At 39.2% G+C, this 12,945-nt stretch overlaps 1 protein-coding gene across 1 annotated transcript in view; it reads left to right on the top strand.

The window, feature by feature from the left end:
* Nucleotides 1-2,934: 2,934 nt before the first annotated feature.
* TRPC4AP (transient receptor potential cation channel, subfamily C, member 4 associated protein) overlaps nt 2,935-12,945 on the top strand; it is a 28,019-nt gene continuing 18,008 nt past the window's right edge. The window contains exons 1-7 of the mRNA XM_009699127.1: nt 2,935-3,061; nt 3,301-3,417; nt 6,450-6,507; nt 7,283-7,338; nt 8,948-9,076; nt 10,250-10,451; nt 12,488-12,676. Coding sequence (XP_009697429.1) covers nt 3,322-3,417; nt 6,450-6,507; nt 7,283-7,338; nt 8,948-9,076; nt 10,250-10,451; nt 12,488-12,676 — 730 coding nt within the window. The 5' untranslated portion in view covers nt 2,935-3,061; nt 3,301-3,321. The remainder of the gene's footprint in view (nt 3,062-3,300; nt 3,418-6,449; nt 6,508-7,282; nt 7,339-8,947; nt 9,077-10,249; nt 10,452-12,487; nt 12,677-12,945) is intronic.

The following is a 12,945-nucleotide window of genomic DNA, read 5'->3' as shown; positions in this document are numbered from 1 at the left end:
CAACCTCTCCTTCTTGCTAGATAGTATCTAATTTCTCAAGCTTTGTGTGCAAGATTTCATATATTTTATCCAGCCCTATTCAGTGAATGAAGAAAATTTCTGAGAAATCAGCATTCGGTTGCACTTACCCTGCTTGGGTAAGGCCAAAAAATTCTAGAGAGGGAAAGGGGCCCCGAAAGACCCAGTGCTAGTTTTGATGACTATTCAATAATGTCTGCCCAAAAAGAGCAAGGAGGAAACCAACTTTGCTTATAAATGAAAACTGTTGACTAGCTGCTATTAGAGAAATCATGAGATGCAGTTTTTAACCAAAATGGTTGTAAAGAAAGACAGCTCCATACAATCTAACTGAATTTTAATCCCTCCACAGAATCCAAAATCTTTGCGTTGGCAAATACCACCCCGCCACAATGGAAATATTCAGAGCCAGGGTAGCCTCATAAATACAGAATAGGGACCACAAGTTAGAACTTGCAGTGAAACTAGAGACATGTATTAAATCAAGAGAAAGAAAAAAATTTTTTTTTTTTTTTTTGAAAACAGTTCAAGGAAGATGAGAGCAAGGAAACATTTGCTTCATTCTTTCAGCATTTCAGTTCTGAGTTTTCTGCGGATCAGCACAAGTGACTGCCTCTCAGAGGCCAGGACAGGGAGAGGAAGACCTACTAGTACAGAAGTGAGAACGGAGATGGATCCTGCCCCAAACCAAGAAGCATACATGCAAGTTACAAATGTGTTATTAAGCCTGGGACAAGGTTTTAACATCGATTAAGGGCTTTTGACCTTTTCTGAGAGCACTTGGATGCTGAATTCTGTGCTGTGCTACTGGAACCTGAGATTGCAGCCCATGCACGTCATCTTTGCCTGTGGTATCTTCCACATCAGCTGGAGCCGGAGAGTTGGAGTCTTTCCCTGGCATTTTGCTGCGCATTCTTTGCACTTTACCCAGCAATTAATCTGGTTCCTCCTGCCTCCCCGGGAGTTGTGTACTCCTCGCACACCTGAGATGGGGTAGTGGTAGAGCTCCTTTTACTCTCTCTGTGCTGGGTATTAGAAGGAGAAGTAGAAATTTGTGACTTCAAAGGAGCTGAGCAGTTACCCGCAGTCCAAACAATGAGCCATTTTGGCTTTCTGGGTTTGTCCTTCCACTTCTCCTGCGAATGGCCTCCTCCGAAGGAACTCTGTCATTATCCAGCAGTGCTGGTTGATTGCTTATATTCAGAAGTCAGAAAGCAGGGAAAAGTTAAAAACTGGAGAGTTTTATGTCTCAGGTTTGCTCATGCTGCTTCAGTCACCCCTTGTACCAAAAAAAACCTGGTAACTTCAAGAGGCTTGAAGTTCTTAGTTAAGTACAAATTTGGGTATTTCATCAGGAGAAGAACCCTAAGTATCTGGGAAGCTTAGAAGAAGGGTGAGGACCCACAGCAGGTATCATTGCCAGTCTGAGTTTTCATGTGCTTGCATCAGTTTTCTGGTCTTCCTGTGTGCTAACAAACAGAGAAAAGAATTAAATTCTCAGTCAGAAAATGGAGTATATTTGCATATAATTGTCTAATCAGGAATTGAATAGCCCTTTGGAATTGTACGTTGAGGTATATCTGAGAACGATGTCTTGGCTGAAACAATAAGCAGCAAGATTTCCTGGCTGTTAGCTATTAACAATGAACATTTAAGCAGGCTGGAGGGAAACAATGCAAGTTAACTGCGGAAAGGTTCCGGGAGTGACTTGTGCAGAATGAGAGCAACTTAGAGGTTTAGGCCTAGGAAAAATCCACAAATGTTACAGTCTTGCTGACCTGAGGATTGGGAGTTTTCTTTATTTTGTTTTTTTTTTTTTTTAATTTGGAGGGCATATAAAAATTTTGTAAAACCAGCCTGAAATCCTACTGGCTTTAATTATTGCTGTCTACCTTACCTTTCTGTACAACGATAAGTCCCTGTTTTGGGGTTGGTCTAGTTACCTCTGAAGTATCGTTAAGGGAGGGAGTTAAATTTTGGTCAGCATTGACCGAATGGTGAACTTTACTGAAGAGCTCCTCCTTTACAGCATCTGCTGGCAGTAACCTGGAAGCGTTCAGGTTTCAAAACATCTTTTGTGGATTCTAAGCAGAATAATTATTAGTCTTGTCCTGCTACTTCTTTTTTTTTCAGGTGTAAAATATTGTAGTGAATACTGAGAATTTTTTTTTCGTATTTTTGGGGGAAAGAGGAAAATTGGAGAAAGTTTGCAGAAATGTAGCAGGAAATGTTAAGGTATTCTCTTTTGTGGTTGCAGCCTGTTTCCCAGAGGATAATGCCGGTGGTGTTCTGCTGATTTAGTTGTTGGTCTGCATTTATAACCAGCCCCAGACTACAGAGGAAATTTTTGCTGTACCTTTGATATATTCTTCTAGAGCCTCCTTGTACATTTTAGTGATTTGGGTCATTGCTACGACCAATAATGGCTTCAGAGACTTGTCTGAGGAAATACTCATTACTAGATGAATGTAATGAGTGATGAAGCCTTTCCATCTTCAATGTTCTGTCTACCTTAGACTAGTGTAGTTTTTGGTAGTGTCAAGGGCACTCATTTCCTCATTCAGTGATCTGTCAATTGGAGTTCTACTAATGGAATTATTTAGAGACTAATGTGTTCCCATTTAAAAATATATGATCAATATCAAAATATGGAATGAGATTAAGTACTCTAAATGGTAACATCTGCTTTAAGCCCTGTTCTGCTTAAGGTACTTTGACCATCTGTAAAATTCCGCAGCTACCATTCCTGGATAAATTGCTGCATGGAAAGAGATACTGGATTTTGTGACAGTCCTCTCTACAATAAAGTATTTTTCTGTCATTTCTGATATTGATATTTTGGGGAGGTGATAAGGTTGTTTTCCTGGTTATGAAGCATTGGACACATGGGAATTATGTTCTTTCTTTGTTGCAGATCACAGAGGCCTTGTTGAAGGAAAGAGATAAACAAGCAAAATGGAATGGGATTCCCTTACTGTTGCAAAAGCTGTATGAACATAGCCACCCAAACAGCGATTTCTCCCAGTGCCAAAGCATCTTAAAGGTACCATCTACACTATTCTTCCTGAAAGCTAGGGGCTATTTTTTCTTTAAAGTCTACTGTGATCATATTGTAACTAATTTTTGAAACTGTATGATAGCATCTGTGAATTGTCTGGTAGGTAAGAGCTGGGAATGCATGTAATTGATTAGTCAGTAGATCACACAGTCAGACACAACTGTGTTTATACTGATGACCAGTTTTCTTTTTGAACTATTTATTTTTTTTTTTACTGCATGCAGGAAATTTCTCCACTTCTTTCAATGGAAGCCATGGCATTTGTTACAGAAGATAGAAAAGCTGCTCAAGAGTCCACTTTCCCAAACACATACACATTTGACTTATTTGGAGGAGTTGACGTAAGTGTGGTTTTTTTTCAATGATATCAAAAGATTTTTGTGTAATAGTCATACCACTGAGAAATCTGTAAGTGGGGGCTTTGAGACCTTTGAAGCTTCTAGATGCAAGCTACAGAATGACTTTACCAATTTGGTGTTAAGCATTAGAATTGTTCCTGTTTCTGTTAATAAAAATGTGAAAAAGGTGTATTTTCCAAGGTATTACATCATAAGTGAGGTGCTTTTTCTTATAGAACACCTGGCTGTTTCTTCAGGCAGTCTGTTTTTAGCTTAAAAAATGTTAGACCTCTAGGTTCTCAATGAAAACAGTTTTCAAATGATTTCTAGTTGTGAAATTAAATGCTACAGTTGGTACTAGAGCACTGATAATTTCACTTACGCCTGAAGGATATGTGGTGTTTTTTTAAGCACACTAGGGCACTCTCTTAGCCAGATTGTATGCCAGCAATAAACACAGACAATGTGGACTGCTTCACCTATGGAAGAGTTTTTAAACAGACCTGCAAGGTTTCCTTACGCATTCTGGCAATTTTGGTCTTTTTGTTTATTTGTTTTAATGCTACATTACACAAATATCCCAGTTTGCTCAATTTTATGGTGACAGACTCTGGGATCTTAACTTGCATTAGAAATGTATGATTTGTATTTTGCAGTGAACTAATTGACACTTTCTTCCTTTTTTTTTTTTTTTTTTTTTTTGGTCTAACTAAACAGTGTCTTTGCTACTTCTCTCTTATTACACTTAGCATGCCTTTAATTAAGTAAAACTGGTATTTAGGTTATGTTGTTTTGAAATTAACTGGTTTAGTTGCTGGTATCCTGTCAACTGGGGACAAAAGTCGTCAGCTACCCAAGTAATTTAGAACATTGTATGAAAATATTCTAAATTTCCCTGGTTTTTAAAGGGAAATAGTGATACTTCCTGTAGAAGTGCTTTTAACATAAGAATGCAGAGTAAGTGTGTGTTGGGGTGTTTTGTTTGGGTTTTTTGTTTTGTTTGTTTGGCTTGGTTGGTTGGGTTGGGGTATGTTTTGGTTTTGATTTTTTAAATTTTTTTCTTCCCCCCTCGGGCTGGAGGTGGTAAATACCAGATACAATGTAATTACTTGTTACTATGACCAGAGATTTGGCTGATACAAGTGGGTTTAATGTGGTTAAAGGCAGTGGTAGAAGCTAGTGCTCTATGTTTTTTGAAAAGCCTATTCTAGGACTTGAAAGGGAAGTAGTCTAATCTGCTGGTTCTGTGTATGTCGAGCTAATTCTGTGTTGCAGTATTCTGAACTGTGAAGCGTGAGCAATTTTGAAGGACACTAAATTTGCGGTGCTCTCTGTATGCTGTAGTGTGTGATAGTATATTCCTTAAAATATTTTTGGATTCTGGCAGCCTTTACATCAAGGAAGAACAAAAGCACATTTGTGTCTCCTACCTTTATATGAATGCATGTAAAATTTTACCTGAGAGTATAAACACATGAACTGATACATGAGCCTCGTGGACTTTGGACCTGAATGCAACCCCGTTCCATCTCATAACTCCCTTTCTGCACCTTTTGCCTCTGGTGAGGCGCCCTCTTAGCTTTTTTTCTTTCTGCCATTGGACTCTTGCATTTCTTGCTGCATACTGTTGCAGTTTCAGTAGGATGGCTGAAGAAAGCCCTCTCCAAGGAGTGTCTCACACCACTGCAGTCCAGTCCCTGGAGTGTATGTGAGGAGCATACCAGTTCTGCAAGAATAAGGTGATAAATACGTGGTGGGTTATAGTATTGACCAGGAAGAAGTAAATACTAGGTGAAAAGATCCACTTTCTGGCAAGGCAGGAGCGGTCATGACTGCGGCCACCCTTAAAAGACAGGCTTTGTTGCAGTAGGTGTTCTTTCCCAGGAGAAGAGCAGGTGGCCTGCATCTCAAGCATAGGGATATCTTTCGATGCTATCTTGGGTACCAAGCCTTGAGGTATGCATTCTCCTCCTAAAACATAAGCTACTAATATAAGCACTACATTACTGCTGCAGTCATTTTTCTCTGTGCTATTGATGCTACAGCTACTATTACAAATACTCCTGGAAAATATATATTCCTCTTTAAAGTTGCCTATTTTTTTATTCATCAGTGGTTAAAATGTGGGCAGTGCCTCTGATGCTATCACATGTTTTCCTCTGTGTCTGGGTAGGTGGTTCATTAAAAGAAGGGTAAAGTTAAGTTGGGACAAATAGAGCAAGTTGTAAAATGTAAGCTGAATGACTTGCCTGGGTGATGCCTACATTGCTCTTAACAATTTTAAACCGAATTTTAGAGCTAGGAGCTTTTAGCAATACTTATTGCAGAAGTCATCATTTCCTTCTAGTGACTAACTCTCATTTTTAAATAAACTGCTATTTTAAAAAATGTTTTGAAGTAAACCAGTGGTATAGGCTGGAACAACTAGAGATCAGTTCTACATCTATCAGAACCATAGTCCTAGTCTTGGAAGGCTGACTGTTAACATTCCTTAAATAGAAATGAAACAACACTTCAGGTATCTGTAAATGTGTATGTAAGTATGCATACAAAGTGCAGGTACACAAGCAGTGGCTTGCTCTTTGTTGATGAGATTAAAATCTGGAGCAACTAAGTTCTGTTATGTCTGGACCTGAGATATATTTTGAAGCCCAGCAAGATTTAGGGAGAGCCTTTGCAAAATTTGCATCTCCTGGCAGATTATCGCTAAAGACTCATTATTATGCGAGATGTGTGAGAGCCATCCTTGATGTTATCTGGATCCATGTGACATTACATTCTTTGCAGACTGAAGGTCTTTAAAACTTGCCAGTGGGAAATTGTTTTAAACAACTGTTATTATTTCTTCAGGGTAAATACAACTATTTTTTGTCAATGTAGCTTTGACGCCAGTGGGGTTTTGATTATAGAGCTTCCATTATTCACCTTTGTGACTTCAGCAGAGACAGGACTAAGTTTGGATTTGTCACTGATAAGTTAATTGGTTATTTGTATTTCAGTGATTATTCCCTTAATTCTTCATCTTCTTGTTACAGCTTTTAGTAGAAATTCTCATGAGACCAACTCTTATTACACAGAAAAAGAAACAGAAAAGTAAGTAAATAGATGTTTTATCTTCTTTTTTTCCATTCTTGCCTTGTGTCCTTGTTCAGACAGAAATTATTCTATTTTTCTGTTACTCTCTTTCCATACCAGCAATTTCCTGTTTCTAAATGAATCGTTGGTTTCTTTGTTCTCTGTAGTACTGATTCATGATGGGATTTACGATAGTCACCTGTTGGAAAGCAGAGCTCAGGAGTATTCATGTGCTCAGCGTAATACACTTCTCTCAGTGCAGTAAATCTGCAGTCAGTGGAAACTTATTGTTACTGTGGCTATAGCCACAGATAACAATTATTAATAATAAGCCACAAAACATTGTTTATGTAATAGGAGTTATAGATTGCGAGATAGTGAAAAATATGCTGTTTTCCTGACCTAGTCATAGTGACTACTAGTTTCCAAATTACCATACGGAGAACTTACCAATGGGGTGCAGTAGCTTCAGCGCAACTTTACTGCTGGAGCAGCTTTGGTTCAGTGTTTTCATTTCACCTGTCTGTGATTCTGCTGATTCCCTGAACCCTTCTGAGGAAAGGAAATGTCGTGGTACACTCCATGCTCATCAACCAGGGAACTTCAAAGGTGAAGTTACTTGAACTTGAGCTAGAGGCAGCTGTTGTATGTCTGTAGTGAAAATATATTTTAAGTGTTAAAATAAATCAGATTGAAAGCTTTTCTATGAATTGATGCTGTGTGGAGAAAAATGCATGAACTGTCCTTCCCCCCACCCTGTATATCCAGTGAATGTCTGTTTTCTCCTTTGCAGTAAGCGATGACCTCATCAAGGACTGTTTAAGCATACTGTACAACACCTGTATATGTGTAAGTACGACTGCTGTGGAAAAGTGTTCTTCTGCTGATCATGCTTTACATGTGCCGCTTGATAAGACAACATACAGACTTTTAAGCATGAGTTGAACTTACTCTGAAACTTTTCATTAAAGTTCCTTCAGTTAAATATAGGACCGGCCTATATTTTGATGTGTTACTCAAATAGTTTCTGTTTTCTTAGCGACATTGTCAAGTTTAAATCCTCTTGTTTGGATCTTTCTGTATCCGTGTTTCCATAGGAAAGCCATGTCAGCCTTTGTTGTATTCAAACTTAAAATCTGAAACTGGAAGTCGATGCCTGCTAACCTGAGCTACAGCTAGTCTTGTTCAGTAATGGTGCTGGTAAAGTGTTTTAAGTTTGATCCTGCAACTCCTTCATGTGATGAATATTAGTTCAATTCAGTTGATGGTAGATCGGTGCTAAGACAGACACTGGGTTAAGGCCTATTGAAATACCTTGCCATTAAAATTCTGAATCTAAAAGCACATGCCTCAGATTATGCATGCAGGCAACATCCCCAGGATTGTTTACTTAATCACACATTTTATTATGTCATAACCTAGGGAGCATTGTTTAACAAAAATTAAAAAAAAAAAAAAGGCTGTTACTGGCTTGGAGCTCTTCCAAAGACAACTTAATCTCGAGAATTCGAGTCTTAATAGATTGTGTTCTTACTGCTAAGTATCTATGTACACATGGGAGGGAGAAGAGAGGGAATGTTTTTTTCTTGACTTACCTGATTTTTATTTTTTTTTTAAGTACAGGTAATGCAACTTTTGCAAACTGTGAATAGTGTGATATGCTAAGAAGCAAGTTTGCAATTTAGAGACTAGCTACTGTTTTAATTCACTTCAGTATTACTGCTCTCTCTTGAATGAGAAGTGTTCAGGATCGCAGAAATGTTGTGTGTGCAATATTAACTGTTCTTATGCTTACATGTAAATATTCAGGAAGCAGCTAAGCTAGTCTAGTTCTGTGAGCACTGGTAATATGTCAGTCATACATCATAGACAGCTTTGCAAGCAGTAAGGATGTAGTTTTAAGTTACGTTCAATTCCAGAAAAGACTGGCTGTGTGCTCTGAGCAGAGATCAGAGCATGAAAGGTGGCGTTAACGAACTCAGTGATGAACCTGAGTTCATGCTTGAGCATGACTTTTGGGTTCATCGCCAAGTTCATTAAGACCAATGCTTGATTCTGATTGCTCAGACTCTGCCTAGCGGAGAGCAATGCTGACAGTTTAGGAGGAATCTGGGGACTGCATTTACATGCCATAAAATGGAGCTGGTTACAATTTGTATGGGAAACCAGAGACAAGCCTCTCTGGCATATTTCCAGGCGTGCAGTGTTTAATTTTGATTCAGACAAGTAAACGACTGCCTTGAGATGAAGCGTATCGTCCTGGAGCCTGTAGCTTCTGGCAGCATCTTGTTAACTTCAGACAAGGACTGGAGTTAGTTTTGGTCACCATAAACACAATGTTTCCTGGTTTCAGGAACAGCTGATTCGATAACACATCATCTGTAAAACTACTGGTAACGTATAACTTCTCAGAGTGGGCTCTGACTCTGGGTCTGTGTGTGCGTTTACTGCTTTCTAGACGGAAGGAGTCACAAGGCGATTGGCAGAAAGAAATGACTTTGTCTTGTTCCTGTTTACACTGATGACAAACAAAAAGACATTCCTACAAACTGCAACGCTCATTGAAGATATCTTGGGAGTTAAAAAGGTTAGTTACTGGTTTCTTAATTTTATTTGTATGGCTTTTCAGACCAGTAGAGGAAGGACAGCTCTTTCTCTGAAGAGTTGCTGAAGGTAATCCTCTAAGCCAGCATTTTCACTTCTTGTAGCTTATTTGAAACCTGACTGTTTACAGTGTTTGTTAACTTCAATTACATTTCACAGAGAAGCCAAATTATGGATGTGGTATCATATTTGTAATGCTTTTGCATAGCCTGCAGAGGATGATGGGGGTGAGTACCTAGCTGTCTTGACGTACAACCAGTATTTCAAATAAAGAAAGTGAACCTCATATAAATTAATTTTTCATCCTTGCCTTCTGATTACACTTCAGATATTTTAGTAGTCTTCCTGGCACCTAGAAGGCTTCCCGTGCTTCTCTCTTACCTTGGGGTTTGTCACCTCTCTGAGAAGTTGTAGGCTGGAGGAACAGGACACTTAGGTCTTCTGCACAAACTAGGTTTTTGAACTTGCTTGCTAGCATCATTCCAGTTTAGTGCTGTGATGTGATGCAAATAAAATATTAGAGGTATAACCCTGGGAAAACCCTGAATTAAGTATGTCTGCATTTTGTGGAGAGGGTCAGGATTCTGTAACTTGTTACTGTTTTTTTGGAGTAAAGTTGAGGGTGATGCTAGTTCCTGAGACAGGAAACGAGCTTAGTTTTTCTGAACATAAATGCTCTTTGCTGAAAGCTGTTTCCAACATCTTTTTGTTAAAAATACCTTTTGTTGAAAAAGACTGAGAAAAAGATTCTAGAAGTCAGTTCTCATCTGTGAGTTTCAAAGAAAATACAGAAGTGGAAAACAAAATTGAAGCTTTCTAATACCTGAATGTAATTTGTGAGTTAAATTAGGTTGTGGTTTGGGTTTTTTTTTTTAATTTTTAAAAAAAAAGGCCCTTAAATTTTATGTAAATAGTTAGTCTTTAAAATATGGATATCTGTACTTTTGGAATTGATAAATGGAAGTGACACCAGTTGTAAATCACAGCTGGTTTCAGACTCTTCACTTGTCACTGCCTGCTTGCTTCTCTTTTACTAACGTTGAAATAACACACAGATCTCCTCAGGGAAGAGCTGTAGCTGAAGCCGCCTGGCTGTGTCTGTGTTCACTTACCGAGTATCACGTGCGACCTAATCAGTTGATGTTGCTTTCTCCAGGAAATGATACAACTGGATGATATTCCCAATCTTGCAAGCCTTGTGTCCAGTTTTGATCAGCAGCAGCTTGCGAACTTCTGCAGGATCCTTGCTGTCACAATTTCTGAACTTGACACAGGAAGCGATGACAAGCACACGCTGCTTGCCAAAAATGCCCAGCAGAAAAAAAACTTGGGTCCTTCTCGAGCTGAAATTAATCAAGGTAATTGTTGTGTTGGGAACAAATGCAGAAGAATCTCAACAATGTGTAAAGTTTCCCCTCTTCTCAATGTCATATCTGTGGCATATGTTTCTAGAGGATACTGTAAGCATTCTGACTTACAAAGCATTTTTCTTTATTTACTTCCCTCAAGCGGTTTCCTGGAAACAGACTTTTCTGTTAATGAAACTTTGTAGCTCTCAGTTTCACATGGTGTTGATAATTAGGTGAGTTAATTTCTGTCATTTCAGCCCTCTCTGAACTGAGTGGCTTAAAATAGTTGGGTTTGTTTTCTATCGTTCAGTCACTTCCATGGCCTTCCCTTTAGCAACTGTCAGTATTTCAGTGTCCTCCTTAAAATACAAGTTCCTGAGCTAAATCCGCATGCAGCATAGTTGCTGGCGGAGCAGTTACTTCTCTGAGTTTATGTGACATTATCCTGAGCAGGATGTCTTTATCAACAAGGAAAGTGTGTTTAATATTAATCATGTTGCCCACTGTTACCACCAGCCTTGGAAATCTGTGGGTCTAATCTCAACTTTAACTTCGGGCGCAGTGCGGATTTCCTTGTTTTGCTGAGTACTTCTCGGATGCAGAAGTCTTGCAGAGAAGAATGAGTATGAATTTTAAGGGATTTAAATTAAAATACCCTCAAATGTAGAATCTGCTGTTTTCAGCTCTTACTATGCTGAAAAGCTTTTGGACTTCTGAAGCAGATGTTCACATAGGCCCATGCCAAACAGTTTTAGGAAGTGCAAAAAGGGGTTTTGGAGCTGGTTCTCCCATCTTCTAACATTTTGTGTTAGCCGTGAACAACAAAGCTCCATTTGTAACCACTGCCACCTCTATAGCATCCAGTGAGAGACGGATGGTATAATCAGCAGCCAGAAGCTGAGAAACTTTAAAGGGGGGTGTATATTCTTCTACCCTGTGATTGCCAGAGCTTACTTGTAAAGAGCAATGGACAAGTATGTCTAGATGTGGGTACAAAGTTTAGTTTAAATTAGTTGAACTGAATAAGCTTGAATCCTGCAGAGCTGAACTTAGCCAAGCAAATGTTTAACTCATCATTTTTTGTTTGCACAATTAGAGACTGTATCTAAGACTGTATATTCCATTTAAAAAATTTTATCAGGGAGCTTATTCTTTCAGAGACGGTACCAGCGGGCAAAATCTCGCAACTCTTCCACATAGTGTTCATGGCCAAATTCTTTGTCCTTTTCTCCTTGCATCTGCAAGGGTGTAGTGAAGTGAAGACTTAACCCATGTATCTATAATAAACAGGTCCTGTAGATAAGGTATTCTGTGAAAACTTTAGGACAAATGCAGCTCCCAGCACCTCCCCAAGCCCCCTAAGCGTTTTGATGACCAGTGACTTCTGTCCTTGAACTGCTGTTTCTAAGGGCGCAGTTCCACAACAATTAAAACCCTCTAACCTGGGACTGCTTTCATGTGTTCCCCATCTGTTTTGCTCCATGATGAACTAATTCAGGAAACTAGTACTTAAAAAGCTAACAGCTTTCTGCCCAGCTATGAAAGTTAGCTAGTTCACTTTGCTCCAAGATAAACACCACAGGAGGTAAAAAGAAGGAGAAAGCATTACACAGAGGAAAGGGGAGGTGGAGCTGCGCCTTCCAAGGGCTGCTGCTTTATTTCTGTCAGCTTAATTTTCAGCCAGATCAGTTCCTTGATACTGACTCACGGTGGACTGGAAAACAACTGTGCCAGCAAAAGGGAATTGGCTGGAAACAAGCGGTTAGAGTAAGGTAGAACTAATTATTTTCCGATGTAAGTCCAACACAAACCAGTTTAACACTGATTGAATTATTCCTCGGGTATGTACGCTCTTTTCCAGTCCTTAATAAGAGAGCACACTGACTTCTTCCATCTTTGGATCTTTTTAGCCAGATGGAATTTGTTTCTGCATACTCTTCTGTATTATCAATGTAGATGTTTTGGTATCTTGTGGTATAGAGGATTTGATGACTGTTGTGTTGGTGATCTTAAAGAGTAATAATTTTTTTTTTTTTTTTTTTCAGCTACACTTTTGAATATTCCGGGCTTCATTGAGCGATTGTGCAAACTGGCAACACGGAAGGTGTCTGAAACAACAGGTACTTCCAGCTTCCTCCAGGAGTTGGAAGAATGGTACACGTGGCTGGACAATGCACTAGTACTTGATGCACTGATGAGAGTGGCCAATGAAGAGGCAGAGCAGAGCAGTACAGGTATCTGGCTTGCATTCCTCTAGCCACCATTAGCTGATGCATATCTTAACCTTCTTCAGTGTTTGCTGTGTTGCTTTTCCTTTCAACTGGTATTGATTCCCCTTTTCTTGCATGAAAGACTGACGCATCAGCGTTTAGGTCTCACTCCCGTTTTGTTCTCATGTAGCACTGATTTTTTTTCATGAACTGAAGTTAGCAAAAGGAAATGTCCTATGGCAAACTGTGCCCTTTGCACACCTAGATAACACCATAACACTGTACATCCTCAG

The sequence above is a fragment of the Cariama cristata genome, unplaced genomic scaffold (genome assembly GCF_000690535.1).
Source record: "Cariama cristata isolate BGI_N322 unplaced genomic scaffold, ASM69053v1 scaffold18134, whole genome shotgun sequence".
Taxonomy (NCBI): Eukaryota; Metazoa; Chordata; class Aves; order Cariamiformes; family Cariamidae; genus Cariama; species Cariama cristata.
Note: the sequence above shows the minus strand (reverse complement) of the source record. Positions and strands in the feature narration are given on the sequence as shown.